Source organism: Lissotriton vulgaris, chromosome 8, assembly GCF_964263255.1.
Source record: "Lissotriton vulgaris chromosome 8, aLisVul1.2, whole genome shotgun sequence".
NCBI classification, from domain to species: Eukaryota; Metazoa; Chordata; class Amphibia; order Caudata; family Salamandridae; genus Lissotriton; species Lissotriton vulgaris.
In genome coordinates, this window is record NC_141696.1 from 811077969 (window position 1) to 811097251 (window position 19283).

Here is a 19283-nt window from a genome sequence, read left to right on the forward strand (position 1 = left end):
GAGCACCCCCATTTCAGTTACTACGATCTTGGATTTTGGGCCCAGAGGCGTCTGGCAACGGCTGGTATTGGGGTTGGTTGCGCAGGAACACTACAAATTGGAACTGTCATGTGGTGCAGATACTAGGGCCCACCGTTGCTATTGTGGACATGCATCCTAGACATGTGTGAGGAAGTTTGATTGGGCTGGCCGTGAGACTCCTCCGACTCTGGCAGCTGTTGGTTGGGAGGTACCCGGGGACCAACAGGTGCTGCACAGCCAGCAGCTTTGTCTGCGGAGGGCCGTTGGTTGTCCGCTGTGTTGGTACCGTTAGCCTGTGGGCAATGTGGGTCGGGATGCGGACGATGGTTGTCCTTTTGGGCCTGTAGTGGGCAATGACTTTGTCTGGCGTTGAGTCTCTGAGGCTGGTGCGTGTTAGGAATATCCATTGTCTTGTTCTGCGCCGCCTCAGTGGTAGTCCTGGGGGGGTTGTGGTTCGTAGGGCTATGGGGGTGGACCTCTTGGGTCTCCGAGCTGCATGCTCAGTGTCTCCATGGTATGTGTTGGTCTTCAGATGTGGCTCTGGGCTGGGCTCCCTCTCATCCTGCTTCGCACGAGTCAAAGGCAGGTGTTAAATCCCTGCTGCTAACGAGTCTTATCGCCTGTTTTTGTATTGCATCGCAGATCTGGCTGGCCATTGAGAATATGGCGAAGTGGCGTTTTCGTGTGTTTTTGCACGGGAACGCCTACTCTGTATATCATTAGTGTTAGTTGCCGCACTCATCCGTGGCGATTCCGGAAGCTATCCCTGGAAATCTGGCGATATTGGCAATTTGCACCGGCTTGAGAATGGGGTGATAATTCTTTTGCCACATTTGCTGAGCTAAAGTGCCAATAACTCTGTGATAAGTCTTTGAGAATATGCCCCAGAGAGTTTTTAAAAAATAACACCAAGCCACACATGGAGAACATGAAGCCCCAAAGATTTAGGGGAAGTGTGAAAACGTCACTCTTTAGAAAAGCATTTGACCTGACCGTGGCTGCATAGGACCACCTCATCAGTACTTATAACGAGGCATTTGGCCCATTCATGCCATGTTAGCAAGCAAAGACAGTAAGACCCTGCTCACAGAATCTTCAACCTTCTGCAACAACTTCTGGTTTAATATAATCCAGACCAATATAATCAACGATACTGCAACTCAACTGGCTCAAGCAGGCCCATCCCCATGGAAAAGATCTAAAATCAAGACAACATACATCAGATTTTAGTATCTCATGCCTGATTCTCAGACCGGGAAAACTCAAAGTATGACTAGCGGACCAGACCAAGTGGCATAGAATTTACAGTTCTGGGTAGCTGTGTAGTCCAGTAGAGCTGGTTGATGATGATGATTATGGTCCCCGTTTCATAATAATTTGGTACATGCTTTATGCTAAACATTACATCTCAAAGTGTTGCTGATCAGTCATTTGGCAAATAACCATTGGGGACTCATGGAGGCAGGCATCAAAGACATTGAAATAAACAGGTACTGTACCTGAAGAGGTAAATGATAGGGGGCGTAGCCAGAGACGGTTGAAACGGAAGGGCAAAATCCAGCATAGGTGAGGATCTGCTGTCCTGGGTTGTATAGGATCTGGGGAGGCTGCCGCGAGTTGAAGGCTGTCTGGGATAAGGGCACCTGTAAAAATAAAGTGGAGAATCACATTGGTGTGTGCATGCATTATGCCTCCTTACTTAATACATTCTATTAGGGAAATTGAAATGGTAGTTATAGACTTGTTCTAGTATTCCTCATTTAAAAAAATTGTGGGCAATTTCAAAAAGGTGGATTTTTTTTAAACCAATTTTATTTGTCTACTTTCGCATATAATGCGGGCCTCTGCACTCCAGAGACAAGTGCACACATCAAACATACATTGATAATGACTTTGACTTGCAGGTATGAGCAAAACATAGTATAACAAAACCCCCCAACTCCCCCCTCCCCAAGATTGTGCCGAGTCCTCGTAAACCTGCCCATCACAAAGCCTCACAACGGGGGTGCTGGTCCCCCCGACCCGTCCCACCCCGCCACCCCCTCTAAGAATGTACATGTGAATTAGTCCGGTAAGCATGCCTCTGCTAAACATGAACAAGGGGACCCCCTCAAACAAATAAATTATGGCCCAGGAACCGAGGGGAGAAAGAATACACAAAGCTAGAAGAGTGTTCCTGCAGTGGCCGTATAATTCAATATTGTGAGTACATCTCTAATGAATCAACACAAGTAGTGACAGAAAGAGATAAGGTACAAACGAAGTTCCTTCAAAAAATATATATTTTTTTATTTGCTTATTCTATTTTGTTTTTATGCGAGTATAAATACATATAAATTAAATTCTTGATCAACAAATCTTCTTTATAAAGTTCATAAGAAATACATGGAGTGTTTGAAAAAATTCATAATGAATTATGAATTTTTTCAAACACTCCATGTATTTCTTATGAACTTTATAAAGAAGATTTGTTGATCAAGAATTTAATTTATATGTATTTATACTCGCATAAAAACAAAATAGAATAAGCAAATAAAAAAATATATATTTTTTGAAGGAACTTCGTTTGTACCTTATCTCTTTCTGTCACTACTTGTGTTGATTCATTAGAGATGTACTCACAATATTGAATTATACGGCCACTGCAGGAACACTCTTCTAGCTTTGTGTAAGCATGCCTCTGCTTCCTGTGACAGGTCTAGTAATAGACCCCGGTAATCTCCCCACCGCTTCCATATCTTAAAGTGTTTGCGCGGACACCCCCTGGCAAGGAAAATGGGTTGTTCTAACCTCATACAAAAATCTAGCCCATTTTTCCAAGCAGCCACTGGCAATATCCCTTTTTGCTAATGTGAGGCCCAGCTGTAAGAGGTGACGTTTATAAATATTACCCCCCCCACTCCCTCCATAACATGTAGCAGGGCCAATTGCGGAGTACAGGGAGCTCCCATCCCAAGACCTCCGAGAGGCAGGAGTATACCCCCCTCCAAAAGCTATTCAATGATAGGCAACTCCAGACGTGTGTATAAGTGTACCGTCTTCCCGATGACAACGAAGGCACTCGGGATCATTCCCTCCCTCCACAGATGTACTCTGGGGAAATACACCCTGTGTAAGTATTTGAACTGCACCAGCCGTAAACGCATTGCTATCCCCGCCCCCCGCGGGCCGCTAGGGCCTCAGCCCAGTCCTCCTCCTCTAATTCACCCACATCCTCATCCCAAGCACTCCTAAGCCTCTGTAGGTTGGAGGAGCAGTGAATGACCAGTGACTGATGTATTCGGGAGATCTTGCAATCCGAGAGGTCCCCCATGAAAATCTGCACCTCTATGGAACTAAATTCGGGTAGTGACTCCTGACCCTCCAAGCTAGGGGATATGGCGTGCCTAAATTGTAGGTATCGGTAAAACTGGGAGCGCTGCATCGCATACTCCTCCTGTAAGTACTGGAAGGATTTAAGCGTCAGGTCACCCATGACATCCCCCAGAACTGAGATGCCTATTGCATCCCATCCACGGGGGTCTCACAGGTCAAAGTGTTCCACCACCCCATCCAAGGCAAAGCCTGGCTCCAAATCAGAAACACCACCGGCGTGACCGATGGCAACGACCTCCGGAGCGGCGCTGAGTATAGTATCGCATGCAAGGAATGGCGTTCCATAAGCTGCCGCTCAACTGCATATGCCGGGTCTCCCCTATCTCTGTACCACAACTCATTTAAGACCAATAAGTGTGAAACTTGGTTGTATGAGAGGACATCTGAGGATGCAAGACCCCCACTGTAAGCAGACAGGAAGCATGTGCGCAAGGCCACCCTCACCTTTCCCCCCTCCCACAGAAACTGACCCAGCACTGCATTCACTTGTTTAAACCATCGGGGGGATCTGGTATGGGTGGTTCTGCAATTGGTAGAGGAGCCTGGGGAGCACCACCATCTGAAAAATCGCCGACCTACCATATAGGGAGAGGGGCATACGTGACCATACCTTAAGGTCCTCCCGGGTACGTTCCCACACCGGGACCAGGTTGCGTTCCCAAGACATCGGACAGGAAGAGAACCAGATATTTCATCCCCCCCCCCCAGTTGAACCGAAGATACCCATGGTCCCACTCTCATTTGATCCCCCAAAACCCATAATGTAGATTTACTTGTGTTCATATATAATCCCGAGGTTTCCCCAAAGATCTGTAGGATACGCATCAGCCGCGTCCCCGTCCTGTCTACAGCCATGAGAAAGAAAAGGACATCGTCCGCGTATAGTGCTATTCTATCCGATAAGCCCGGCGCCCACTCAAATCCCCGAATCTGAGCATCAATGTGCACCCAGGCCGCCAGCTGCTCCATGGTGAGCGCAAATAAATACGGGTAAAGGGGGCCGCCCTGCCGCGTTCCCCGCTGAATAGAAAAGGGCTTGGAGAGTGCTCCCGCCACCCACACCGACGCAGTCAGGTCCGTGTATAGTAGAATTAGGAAGGAGAGGAATCTCAGGCCGAAGTTGAGCCTCCACAGCAAGGCAAAGAGATACACCCAACTTAGGGAATCGAATGCCCTGTCCATGTCGGCCAGCAAAAGCGCCGCCGGTTCCCCCAACTGCCCGCTGGTCGCCACCTCCACATGTGTGTCTGATATATTGTCGGGTCGCCCTCTGGGGCATGAACCCAGTCTGGTCAGGGTGCACCAGAGTGGTAATGAGTGGCAGAAGCCGGTTGCCCAACGCCTTTGCAAAGACTTTCACCTCCACGTTCAGGAGAGAGATGGGACTGTAAGACGCGTGCTGCTCTGGAGGCCTGCCAGGTTTGAGGAACACCACCACCTCTGCGTGCCTCCAGTATGGGGGCAGCGAGCTGTGCTCCCTCGCCTGCTCCACCACCGGTCTAAAGTGTGGGGCCAGCTGTATAAAGTATTTACTAAAAAACTCACCGGGGAATCCGTTTGGTCCTGGAGTCTTCCCGGAATTCAGTTCCCCCAGTGCAGTGCCCAGTTCCTCATCCGTCAGCGGCCGTTCCAGTTGGTCCCCTACCTCATCTGAGACGGCCCTGGGTGGTAGGTCATCTATGAATTTTGCTATGACTGCGGCTGTGAGGCATTCTTCGGTGCGTAAAGTGCCTCGTAGTATATAGCGAAGCTTTCTGCGGTAGCGGTGCCCCGGCCGTGCCTAGATCTCTCGGTAGGGCCTGGGAATGAAAGGCACCCTGGAAAAGGCGGTGCAACAGCTTGCTGGATTTGTCCCCTCATTGATACACTCTGCTACGCGTCGCCAGTCATGCCTGGCAGGCTTCGTCCATTAGCAGGGCTGCATAGCTTTGCTGTGCCAATATTAATTGCCGTCTGACTGGGCCGCCCTGCGTTTCTCGGCTCCTGCGTTCTAGCGCTGCAACAGTTCCTTCTTGCGCGCTCTACGCGCCGCCACACACAGGGAAATATCCACCCCTCTCAGCGTGGGTTTTAGTGCCTCCCATATTGTCGCAACAGAGGAAACGGACCCCACAATCACAGTCAGATAATGATCAATAGCATCAGTCAGATGTTACCTGTAGTCCTCTTTCTGCAAATGCCACACCGACGTACACCATCTAAGCGGTTGCCGCCCTTGACCTATCTGAAGCGTAAGGGCCACCGGTGAATGATCTGACGAACCCCAGGGCAGAATATCAGCCAACGCCACCCTGTGCACTATCACCCTGAGGACAAAAAGGTAGACGAGTCTCAAGAATTAATCATGCATTGTGGAGAGATAGGTGTATTCTCGCCGAGATCCATGTATGTGTCAAGTCCTGTCACTAGGGAGTGTAATTTCGTGGGGGGACCATTCTCTACTACACCCCCACTCCTCCGTCTATCCCTCCCCCGGTCCATGACATCATTCCAGTCCCCGCCCACCAGCGAGAGCGTCTCCGGCATGTCCGCCCAGATGTTCAGGAGCCGCTCCACTAAATTCCATTGCAATTCCGGGGGAGCATAGACGCTACCCAACATCAGAGTGTCATCCTAACTTTGCCCCGAATAAAGATGTGTGTCTGACCAGTGTTTCTCGTGCGTGTACGGGACCCTAAGGTGAATCATTATCGCCAATCCCCGCGAACCCCCCTTGAAAAATGTATCAATACCCGCATCTTTGCAGAAACAGGGCCTTGGCGCCCATTAAGTGTGTTTCTTGTAACAGAAACACATCGGCCTGGCCCTCTTGGCTTGTTTAATAATGGCCCCACGTTTGATCTTATCCAGAGCCCCACGAACATTCCAGCTAAAAATGCGCAGGGTACAAGGGGTCTCCCACATCCCACCCGATGTATCTGACATCTTGATGAGTGTTAATGGCCTTGACAGGTAGAGGAGCTCCTCGGTTTGTGTGCTAACCTATGAGAACCCATTGTGGGCACGCAATCTAACAACAAAAACAACCGCCTTCCCCGTAACATCCCCCGACCCCATACCTCAAAAACACTGAAGTATCTGTCGCGGCCGGATAGGAACCGAATCCCCAACCGGGGGACAGGAACTGTACCACCCAATGGATCGCCAATTCCCCCGCCAGCAGCTGCCTGGCAGAGATACCATCCCAAATCCAAGCCTATCCGGCAATTAGTACACTGTCTGAGGTCCCGCAACCCCAACCGGACCCAAAAATCAGTCCGCAGAAGCTTGTCTTTCAGAGGCAGAGCCCCCCGAGAGAGGAGATATTGGATTGGGAGCGACGTCTGTACCTCGACCTCCTGCTCCCCCTCAGTTGGACCCGGGGTCCCCTCCGGACCGCCTCGCTTAGCTCCTTGACAAATCTGATTCCCTACCAGGTGGTGTATGCACTTGCACCCGCACCGTCTCGTCTGTCCATTTGAAAACCTCCTCTGGGGTATCAAAGAAGTGTGTACGAGAGCGGTACACCACGCTCAGGCGGGCAGGAAACAGCAGGGCAAACGGGAGCTTGAGTTCTCGGAGGCGGGCCTTTGCCGCCAGAAACAATTGCAGCTGCTGCTGCACCAGCTGTGTGTAATCCGTGAATATGAGGATGCCGGCATTGTGATAGGTAAGGGGTTCCTTGGCTCTGGCTTGCTTCAAAATAGTGTCACGGTCCAAGTAATTAAGAAGTTTTGCTATTATTGGTCGCGGGCGAGGACCTTGCGGGGGCTTCTGCATAGTGCCCTGTGTGCCCATTCCACCACAAAGCAGCGGGAGAGTGTATCTGGGGGGAGCCAACCCTCCAACCACTGTGTCAGGAAATGCTCCATGTTGTCCCACTCGCAGCCGTCCGGGAAACCAACGTAACAGAGATTGTTGCGCCGGGCACGCCCTTCGGCATCCTCCGCCCGCATCGCCAGTCCCTTCTGGATTGTTTCCCTAGCAGGAACCTTCTTCTTCACGGTGTTGACATCATCTTCGACTCCAGATATGCGGGTTTCAGCCTCCGTAATGCGCGCTACTGCAATACGCAGATCTTGGCGCAGCAGCATGACATCCAAGCCGACTGCACCTATTTTAGCGTCAAACATATACCTGGACTGGGTAATTGCCGCCAGGAGTGTTGCATTATCTGGCACCAGCCCCTGCTGTCCCGATGTCCCAGCTGCTTCTCCCGCACCTGTGAATTTGTCTATCGGGCCCTGTTTGGTCTGGCCCCCACCGCCCTTATCGCGTGTCATGTCTACCAACAGAGCTCTCCACACAGGCACCCAAGGGCGTCAGATGCAATGCACACTAGCGGGCAGGCACGGCCCGAATCCTCCACCGTGCGGCTCATCCCCAGGAAGGTCCTCCACCCCCCCTGTGGCCCAACACGACTGCCGAACCCCTATCTGCACCAGCCCCTCTCTAGTGAAGCACTGGGAGGAGGGGGGAGCCAGGGGGCAGCACACGGAGTGTATCTAGTCTTCCCCCACCTGCGAGTGTTCACCGACCGCACTGCCACTCTAGGGACCTGTAACTCCCTGGCACCACTGGGAGTTTCTCTCGTGTCTGGGATCAGCGGGCTCACCTCCGATGTCGCAGCATAGACCCAAAATGGTGGTCTATGGCACCAGTAGTGTTCAAATCCGGCAGCCGCCCGCTGGCCAAAACCTCACCGGGGGGCGCTGGAACGCAGATCAGCTCCTGGACCAGTCTCCGACACTGCTCTGACCCTTCGAGCAAGTTCCAGGGGCCTTATTCTCACCCAAACGGGCCCTCCACCGCTACTCCACTTCTGGGCACCGCCTCTCCACCCCTCAGCCCGACTCAGCCGCCGAGTATCGCCACCTGTATGCAATGCAGGAGCTCCGGTGATGTAGGGGGACAGCAGTCCTTATACATCCCACCACTATCCGCGTGCGGGTCCCAGGCGTCACAGCTGCCTGCTCTCCCCCTCCCCCCGTGGCCTGACTCAGCCGCTGAGTATCGCCGCCTGTATGCAATGCAGAGCTCCTGTGATGTGGGGGGACAGCAGTCCAAATACATCCCACCACTATCCGCGTGCGGGTCCCAGGCCGCCCAATATGGCCACTGGCTGACCGCCGCCCCTTCTGCCGCAATCTCCTACCTCCGTGGCCCGATCCGACCACCGACGCTCGGGCAGCCCTCCTCAGCATGCGGCACCCTCAGTCTCCTCACACAGGCTCCACACCGCTAGACAGCTGCGTAGGTCCTTAATTATCTCGCGGCCAGCCCGCCAGCCACTCCGCCGCCTGAGCCACGCCTCCGCCCAGTCAGATCAGGAGACTCCCTGGCTTCCTGCAGGAAGCCTTCCTCATAGGCCGCAACTGACCCTCGGCGATCGTAACTTCACCGCCGCGGCTCCCACCACGTCGGGACTCGCCCGGGGGGATTTCGCAGCATCCCAGTGGTGTTTAGTTTGTTTTAATACCGACGCGTAGTCGGATAGGCAGGATCAATTACCAGGATAATGCGGGCCTGGACGGAGCGCGATCAAGACACGACCGCCATCGCCGCTGGCCAAGCCACGCCCCCTCCAAAAAGGTGGATTTTAACATATTGGTAAATACAAATATTTTTTTATTTCTCTAGTCATAAAAACAGGAGAAGAAAGTTATTAAAGCAACAACCATGTAGGCTTCAGCAGAAAAACACCGGGGATGTTATGTAATCCAATTTCCACTTCCAGTGGAAAAAGGACATTTTTGGAGCAGAAGGGTGCTCTATGTCACAAGTTCATGTCCAAATACAGATTTTACATCCTCATAAAGCTGTGAAAAGGCAGCCAATCTGATTTTAAGTGCAAAGTGAGTACTAAGGAGAAAATATGAAGTCAATTAGTTTGGCAGGAATTTAGGAGCTTCATAGAAGGCCCTCTGATTTTCTGAAGGAAACCTTTGAACACATTATTTGAATACAAGAATGTGGGATTGGATGAAGGGACTGACAATTAGGCTTGGACGGCGAACTCCGCTCTGTGAGCAGAGTTTACTGAGCTTTCTGTACTCCGTGGAGCATGCAGAGTTTAATTCGTGGAGCGTAGTTTTTTCCTTGCTTTCCAATGTTAAGTTGGCAAGCTTGAGCAAGGAAAATCCAATGCTAGACCACCTCCCAGCGAGATTTCTCAACATGGGTGGTCGCGGGTAATCGCGATTGCTAGCATTGAAAAACCTTCTGTTCACATAGAGGAAGCTGCTGCTTGAGCAGAACATCTACCCAAGCGACAGAAAGAAGCGACACTAAAAATCAGCGTGAACGGCATGACCTAACGCACTCTGATGCTTGCAGAACTCCATGTAACCTGGCAGTCTTTTCCGGTCACTTACACAAAACTCCACAAACTATGCCCAGGCCTACTGACCATACCTGACAAGGCCGTCTGCCATTTGAAGTGCATTAAGTCCTCAAAAGCAGCGATGCTGCAATACTATCTTGAATAGGTTCTGTAACTATAGTAGTAAAGGCACTGCTACCGAATCATTCAACAATTTGTCATTTACAACCCCAATTTCAACATTAGCACTGTGTAGTGTCTTGTTGACTGAGTTCCTAGAAACCTAGCAGCGCATGTCACTTAATACGTCATTCAAATTGATTAGATGTGAATTTGTCTTTGGCTTCGGAGGCATTTTCAGAATAGTGGCAGCCCTGTTGTGTATGGATGCAGGGCTAGATTCACTCATTTTTCAGGCAACGCAAAGCAACAATCAAATTTGCTGTGCTGCATTGAGCAATGGGGAACCCGCAGCACAAATCCATATCTACTATGACTGGCCTGTTTTGCCGGTGTCGTCCCCTCCACTGTAGCAAAACCAGGCTGGCTTCACTTGGTGCAGAGCTGAGTGTGAGATGCCAAACAACTGATTTGTATTGGAAGCATACCTTTCCAGGACAAATTCCTATGCCTAGACAAACTCAGAAGGAACCCACACATTGGAGTTGTGCTAAGCACTACAGCATTCATGCCATGTGTGGGGATTTTTGAAAAATATACTTGTATTGAATTGTTAATGCCATGTTCAAGGTGGCATTAATGTTTGGCACAAATCCCAGTTTGGATATCTTACTTGACTCAGATGTCAATTGGATGCTATTTTTTTTAATTTCTCCTGGAGAACTGCCCTTAAGCACAGAATTTAAAAATGACTAAGAGGAAAAGAGGGGTTCTATGCCCTTGACTGACCACAATCTCTGCAGTGCTTAATTTGTAAAAAAAAAAAGTACCAGGGCCCAAGTAGGGAAGTCACTGCAGCTTGCATCACCCATTGCACCAGCCAGCGCTGCCAATGACAGTACCAACAGATCTACTAACCATCACAGTCTCATACGTGTGGCAATGCAGACTTTTCCAGGCTGCCATAGATAAAAGAATGGCTTAGGTCGCAGGGACTAATCATTTGAATTTATATTGATTTATTAGACAACTGTTGTGCTCATCTCTAAATTAGACAGATGGCACAAACATGTAGCAGACTGTCATTAATGCCGGTGTTGACAATTAAGTGCCCTTGCCAAGCACCGGAAACCACTGGTTCAAGTTAAGCACTGCTGCAGCTGAATGTGAATTGTTCACTGGGAGCAGAAGAGGGATTTGCATGCAGTCCAACAGAGTCCATTTCTGCAGCAGAATTTTAAACTATCGCCAGGATTGGAAGAGGTCTCTCTGTACGCTTGACCAGACTCAATCCCAGCAATAAGGCCTACAGCACAAATTACAGTTTTGGGTGTTCTGGAACGGGATTACTGGTAGAAGTTCTGATAGTGGGAATTATGTTGGGTGTGGACTGATCAGATCATGCCCGGGATAGAAAGAGCCTATTGGTAGATCTCGTGGAATTTTCTCAGGATTTCACAAATGCATGGGAAGAAGTCGCATGGATTGGTGTAAATCTTTAGTTGATCAGCAAATTATACCTCGCACTCAACATGTTGCCGTGTAGCCCAAGGGATAGAACTTTTGTAAGTGTTCTCTGATTAGTCACATGCTGACATGTAGTAATATGAAAACGGTATAGCAAGACCTACCATGTCTTTGAATGCTCCAAGGATCGCTGCTGTGACAATTCCAAGGAAAATTCCAATGATATTCAAGACCGTGGAGGTCCAGAGCAGACGATACAAGTGAAGCACATCATGGCAGCTGCTCACGCCAACAAATTCATAGTAGCTGGTTGATTGTTCTGGGCTGCAAGAGATAGGAAGAGATAGGGTTTTTCTGCCAATTCAAAATATTTTCAAATAAAACTACGATTCCAGTATAATTGTGGGAATTTAGGGAGAAGGGTATAGTCAGATGTGGGTCCCGTGCTCATAATGCCACTGGAACAAAGCTACACCCATCTGAAGAGGCTGAAAATGGTCTTGGGTTGCTTGTGGTCTGGTTCAGAGAAGGCTTGGCAGTTCGGGCTGGACTGTCCCTGTTGAAGCTGGACAGAGGTTAAATAGAAAATAGCTGGGTATAATCTGAGGTAGCATGGTGGGCAAAAAAATGATGGATTGGAATGCTACCCCAAGTGATTGCTATGTGTTAGAATATCAACCAGGATTCCTCCCTCACTTTTTCTCTGTTTAAATTAGTTTAAAACCAACTGTACGTTTTGCTTGCATCAATAAGAACCATGTTCTAATATGATGGGCATTAAAATCGAAAAGGGGTTTCTATACCTCCTTTAAGTACACCTGCATGCTAGGCACTCTACTGGACTATTTTTACTTACCCAACGTTATCTAGAGACATTTGCATTTCTTAAAGTGGCACTCTACTGTTTGTACGGTAAGGGCCTCATTTATGAAAAGTGTTGCATCGCTGCGTGAAAACAGCGATGCAACACTTTCAGATCGCCCTCCTTGCGACACCATGGATGCGCTGTATTTACTGTACAGCGCTTCATGTCACAAGGATTTACAGACACGTCAGATCTGTAGGTGCAAAAGTGATGCATTTCTGGTGTGTGTCTGAAAACAGACGCAACTCCAGCAATGTGTACTTTTACATGGAGAAAGGCCCATGTGAAAGGGCCTGCATCCGTCTTATGCTTGCTGTGAGGCAGGCATAAGGATTTAACGTAGTGGCATTCTAGAAGTGTCACAGTGAAATCTCATAGATTTTTACTGCGACAATTCTACAAGCCTTTTTTGTGGGGGAATGCCCACACTGCATACATTATACCGGATGCAGGTATAATGTAGCGCAGGGGTTTACAAAGTAAAGAATCAGCTTAGATGCGCCACTTGGTAAATATGTCACAGTGCGGCGCATATTTATCACCGGCAGTGCGCCACAAAAGGTGATGCACTGGCGGGGCAAGAGGTTCATAAATAAGCCTCTAAATAAAAATTTGCCTCACAAATTGTACTGGGCAAACAACTTTCATCTGACAGGACTAAGAGCGAATTACTCAGTTCCTTCTTATAGATTATTGGGGTGCTGACGAAGACATATATTGGGACCCCTTTTATAGAAGGACTTTGAATTATTTTTTCACCCCAAAACCGTCCATAGTTCACACAGCTGGGCAAGGGCTCTGATTAAGTCACTACCGGCATATCTCTCCTTAAACAGAAGTGCAGACACTCTGACTAAGCAAACACTCACAAGGATGGATCTTTTTAATGAGGGCTATGTGATAATGAAAGTGCTTTCTGTAAGATGAGGGATAAGCAGGAAAAAAATGGAGGGGCTGCAGGAAATTGAGAGGGCAGGACCGCAGAAAAGTGAAAGAAGTTAAGACATGAGGTGGGGGAGATGGAGAGAGGGTCTGGGGGCAAAGGAAATATCAGGCATGCCTTTTGAGGGAGGTTTAGGAAGGAAAAGAGGAAGACGCGGGCAGATGGAGCTTGAAAGAAGGGAAAGAGCAGCTGTCTCAAGAGGGATGATGTCCGAACCATCTGTGGGGCTGTGTTCCTCGCCGAGCCTCCTGTCCCTTGCAACCTCAGGGGCACTTTCCTTCTTTGTCTGCGAACGCTACAACCTGATCATACACTCTGGTGGGACTCCAAGTCCCAGAGTGCAACGCGTGTCTCCCGCCCACAGCCAGCTGTGAGGGAGGAGTCAGCAGAGCCCTTATCAGCGCTTGTGAGACCCGGCGGCGCGGGACGGCCAAACCATCTGTGGGGCAGTTTTTGCATCTTTGCTGGTCCTTTGTGGGAGCTGTGTTCCTCGCCGGGCCTCCTGTCCCTTGCAATCTCAGGGGCACTTTCCTTCTTTCTCCGCGAGCGCTACTACCTGGTCATACACTCTGGTGGGACTCCAAGTCCCAGAGTGCAATGCTTGTTTCCCGCGCACAGCCAGCTGCGAGGGAGGAGTCAGCAGAGTCCTTATCAGCGCTGGTTAGACCCCGCAGTGCGGGACGTGCCCGGGCAAAGCCCGGGCCAAGGGCCGGCCCATCCTTGCCCCTCATTGCCAGGAAGAGGCAGGGCCGGGCCACTCCTCTTCCGTCTGCAACGAGGTGTAGAACCATTCTATGGTGAGAAACCAAAGGTACTGTGACAATGTATAATTCTTCCTGAGCTCAAAAACTTCAAACGGACTGCCTACCTGGACCTGATGGTTGTAATCTCGGCACCAAAATACCGTGTTATTTCCCCCTCTTACTTGTATTATCTGTTTGGTGTCAGAGAGTTAAGGTATTTCGTGAACCAAGAGAAGCCTGTTTTCTTGTGTTGGCAGGACCACCATTTCATAGGGTTGTTGGCAGCCTAGCTCAGCTTAGGTTAATGGGGAAAAGAAAGTCATTGGAAGAAAGTGGGAGGGGGTGAGGCTGGAGTAAGATGGGATAATAGGTGAAAGAAGGCCAAGAAATCACAGAAATCGGCAGGTAGTTGTAGAGTCGCCGCTCTAGTTGTTCATGCTACGTCACCACGTAGCGTGAACGGCGGCCATCTTGAGATCGCGCACCCCGAGTGCGATCAGTCAGGTGCCGGAGCAGTGCAGAGACAGCACGCTCGGCGCTCTCAGGCAAATGTAATTTACTGAATAAACTCTTTGAAACATAACAAAGTGTACTGTCCTCTCTGACAGCCAGCAGCATCTGTACAGTGGCGACGAGGTGGGACACGAGGAAAAAAAAAAGGAGGAAAAAAACGGACCCTGGAAGACTACACTTACAGCACAGGAAGAAGGCAGAGAGGCCTGCACCACAAGCTATGCCACAGGAAGGGGTTAGAAAGCACTGAGAGCGTGGCAGAAGCTGCTGTACTCCGTACCCAATGAGATTAGCCCGAGGAACCAGGTACGAGGGGCACCACCCACCACCCAGGGCTGCAGGGAGGAAGGAGCGCCCCCAGTAAAGTGAGACAGAGGGAGATCGACACCCTAGGACTACCACGTGCAGGAAGGGCGGAAAAAAAAGGGGTTACACTGGCGGAATCAGGGGGCAGAGATAGTGGAGACAAAGGAGTTCCCCAGCTCCAGCCAGAAAAAGGAGAGGAGAGCAGTGCACCAGGCAGCCCCAAGAGCCAGAGTGTAACGCCAGGGAAGCGTGAAACCATGTGCGCACAGTCATCTTCGGTGACGGCACCAGTGCCATTCCTACCAAAACCGGGAGAGCCCCTAATGAAGTGGGAGGACTGGAGAGAGTACATCTCGAATTACATTGAAGTCCTGGAGGATGAAAACGAAGAGGTATTCACGAGTGTAAGGAAAAGAAGGATTTTACTACATAATCTAGGCCTGGAGGGGATCAGAGTATTCAAGAACCTAGTGCCCAAACATAGACAAGCGGGAGATGACGATGTGTATGCCCATGCAATAGAAGAGCTCAACGGACACTACCGACCGGCAGTATGTGTCAATAGACCGCTACAACTTTCAACAGCGGAAGCAAGAAAATGGTGAATCTATCGACGAGTATGTGGCAGCGGGAAAAAAGTTAGCGTCCACGTGTCAATATGGCGCCCGCCATGATGATTTCATCAAGGACCAAATAGTGATGCACACTACTATGAAATCAGTACAGGACAAATTATGGGCATGCGGCGATACCACGTTGAAAGAGGTGATTGTGATAGTGAAGAAGGCGGAATTAGTGCGGAGATGTGCGGACGCGGCGAAAAGAGAAATAACGGCGAAACCCATGGTTAACAGGATAGAAGAGGAAGAGCCCAAAGGAGGGAACAAGAACATGGGTGCGACATACAAAGGACCTAACAAGTGGCAAGGGAAGCCGGGAACGCCAGGGAAGCAGATGAAAGGAAGCAAGAATTCATGTTACCATTGCGGCAGTTGGGCCCATGAAGCACATGACAAAAGATGCCCGGCCTTCCGGGCTAAATGCATGTTCTGCGGAGTGATGGGACATTACGAAAAGGTATGCCGGAGAAAAGCGGGCCGCAACACAGTGAAATACGTGGACATAGACCAAGAAGACGGGGAAGGAAGATGCCAAGAGGAAGAGGACGAAGTGCTATGCATAGAGGAGTAGGTTCTGAGTGTGGGCACCAGGAGATCGAACAAACCGGTGCTGGACATGCTTATAGGCGGCGTGATGATAAGCATCGTGGTGGACTCAGGCTCGCCATACACGTTGGTACAGAGAGCAGTATGGATGGAGAAATTCATGCCCCAATTGGGTCCGCAGTTGGAACCGCCAGACATCAGGCCAGTCCCGTACCTGGGGGACTGCATCCCCATAGTGGGATTTAGACGGTTGACATTTGAATTCAGAGGACGCAGTGCTGATTGCAAATTATATGTAACGGAAAAAGGCCCGTCAGCACTAGGCTGGATGGACCAAGGAGACCTAGGCATCAAGCTGGACCCTGGCGGTACTGATGACGGAACCAGAAAAATGGCCAGACGTAGAAAAATGGAAGAGAGACTTCCCCAAGGCGTTCGGCGGAAAGGTCTGGAAATTGGAAAACTTTTCCCACAAGATTGTCCTCAAGATGGATGCCACACCGGTGTCACACAAAGTGAGGAACGTGCCGATAGCAGTGAGGGAGGTGGTGCAACAGGAACTGCGTGAATTGAAAAGGAATGGTATAATTGAACCAATCACATGTGCGGAGTGGCTGGCATCCCTGGTGGTGGTCATGAAACCAAATGGCAAGGTCCGGCTGTGTGTGGACCTGCGTGAACTAAACAAAAATATCGTGGTGGAGAAGTTCCCGTTGCCCCGCATCGAGGAAATGCTGGCGAAAACAAAAGGAAAAAAATGGTACTCCACCATTGACTTGACGTCGGCGTACCATCAGGTAGCGTTGCACCGGGAGAGGAGGAAACTCACGTCGTTCATAACCCCCTTTGGGTGTTACCAATTCTGCAGGATGCCTTTTGGCCAGGCGTCAGCAGTGGCGGTCTTTCAGAAACGAATGCATTGCCTTTTGAAGGACATGGGAGGGATCCAGTACTTCCAAGATGATATCTTGGTCATTGGAGGTGATCAACAAGACCACAATGCCAAGTTGTCGAAGGTGCAGAAGGTGCTGGAACATAAAGGTCTGACTGCAGAATGGGAGAAGTGCCGCCTAGGAATGGCTTCTGTCACCTATCTGGGGCACAAAATTAGTGAACAAGGGATCACACCAAAAAGGGAGAACGTAAAAGCTTTATGTGACGCGCCACCCCCTGCCAGCAAGGAAGATGTAAGGTCCTTCTTAGGAATGGCCGAGTATTATAGCAAGTTCATACAGCACTTCGCTACCAAGACCCACCACATGAGGCAGCTAACGAGAGAGAAAACGGTATTTACATGGACGGAAGAGACTCAGAAGGAGTTTGAAGGAGTCAAGAAGGATGTTGTCCAAGCCATACCCCTCCAAGGGTATGATCCACAGGGCTGAACGGTGGTAACAACGGATGCCAGTGACAAAGGACTGGGAGCAGTCCTAATGCAAGACAGGGGAGGCGGAACGATGGAAATGTTAAGCTTTGCATCCAGGGCCCTGACAGACACTGAGAAGAAATTCAGTGTTATCGAAAAAGAGATGCTGGCAGTTATGTGGGCCATGGGTAGATTTTGTCAGTTCTTGTGGGGCACAAGATTCCAGCTCAGAACGGACCACAAACCATTGGTAAAAGTTCTCACGTCCAGTGGGCATGCGAGTGCCACTCCAAGAATAGCAAAAATGACCCTAAAACTGTTGGAGTATCGATACGATGTGGAATACATCCCGGGCAGCAGGAACAAGGTGGCAGAGTACTTGAGCAGGGCGGCAGCTATAGAAATTGCGGAGGAAGAGAAAAAAAAGGGGGATAAAATGGTGGCATTGATGGAAGACCCAGAGAAGGTGATAAGCAACCAAGAATGGAAGGACGCGTACCAAGCTGACAGGAATATCCAAGAGGTGAAAAGGCACATCATGGGAGGTTGGCCTGAAAAAAGGCATTTGAGTGGAGACATGAGGAAGTATTTTGAAGTAAGAGAGGAACTATCGCTGGGCGACAAAGGAGTGTTTGTGTACAGAGGGGACAAGGTGGTACCCCCAGAAGGACTAATCCTGAGGCTACTAGCAATATTGCACGAAGGCCATCTTGGCATTGGGAAAACCAAACTGAGGGCCAAAGAGGGATACTGGTGGCCAGGCATGGACATACAAACGGAACGACATGTAAGGGAGTGTAACCAATGTCAACGAGCAGACAAGACAATGACACCATTGAGGCCCGCCTTAGGAAAATTCAACACCCCGAAGAATCCTTGGGAAAAACTCTCCATTGATATATTGGGACCAATCGTGGATGAACAAGGGACTCCGAAATGTCTGTGTGTCCTGGTAGACAGATACTCGAAATGGCCAGAAGTGCACACAAAGAGGAGATGGACACGGAAACTATACTAAAGTTCCTTACGGCTACCTTCCTCAGGGACGGCATTCCTAAATCCATATTGAGCGACAATGGTCCCCAATTTACTTCAGACAAATGGCTCAAATACATGGAAAGGAATCGAGTCATCTCCAAACACACGTCCATATACCACCCTGCGGGGAATGGACAAGTAGAACGATTCAAAAGAGTCTTAATGGGATCCGTTCAGGCAGCCATCATGATGGGAAAGGACTGGGAAAAGGAAATCTTACACATGATTTGGGCGTATCGCATCACCCCCACCGGTACGGGGTACAGCCCTTTCCAGATTCTTAGAGGTAGAGACCCGTTCACCAAAGACAATTTGGCATGGAAGGAGAAGACGGTAACCAGCAAATGGTCTCCTGCGATAGTAGGAGCAAATTTGGAAAAAGCTCAAAATATATACTCTGAACATTACAACAAGAGAAGGAATGTGAGGGACATGTCATTGGAAGAAGGAGAATGGGTGAGAGTCAAGTTGGCGGTACTACAGAGAAAGGGGGACAGTAAATACAGCCGACCGCTCCAAGTCAAAGAGGTTTTTGGCCGAGCAGCACGATTGAGTGATGGGAATGTGTGGTCCCAGGATCGTATGGCTCGATGCAATAAGATAGTACAATAGGCTCCGGAAGATCGAGAACCAGGAGTGACGGATCAAAGCACATCAGAGAATGAACTAGGCACCCAGGAAGAAGGCATGGAAGGTGTGGAACCGGGGTTGGAGCAAGGAGGCAGAGAAACTCCCCGGACAGAGACAATAAGGCGAGAAGGGAGAGAGTCAGCGGACAGTGAGAGGTCGTATGTCCAAGAAGGTAAAGCGGGGGAGTCCTTGAGGAGGAAAAGAGGCGATGTCCACCCCGGTAAGATGCAAGAGAGGGGGGCGATTGGTGGTGAGACCCTCCAGGTATCGGGACTATGATATGGGGGATGGACATTGACACCCCTAAGACTGTGTTACTCTGTTTGGACAAAAAGGGGGAGATATGTAGAGTCGCCGCTCTAGTTGTTCACGCTACGTCACCACGTAGCGTGAACGGCGTCCATTTTGAGATCGCGCGCCCTGAGCGCG

The 19283-nt window shown here is 49.9% G+C and overlaps 1 protein-coding gene across 1 annotated transcript in view; it reads right to left on the reverse strand.

Moving 5' to 3' along the window:
• The window catches only part of TMEM255B (transmembrane protein 255B), a 1152151-nt gene that overhangs the window by 74117 nt on the left and 1058751 nt on the right, over positions 1 to 19283 (reverse strand). The window contains exons 7-8 of the mRNA XM_086933386.1: positions 11449 to 11608; positions 1521 to 1664 (exon numbers count right to left, since the gene is read on the reverse strand). Of these exons, the coding sequence (XP_086789512.1) occupies positions 1521 to 1664; positions 11449 to 11608 (304 nt within the window). The remainder of the gene's footprint in view (positions 1 to 1520; positions 1665 to 11448; positions 11609 to 19283) is intronic.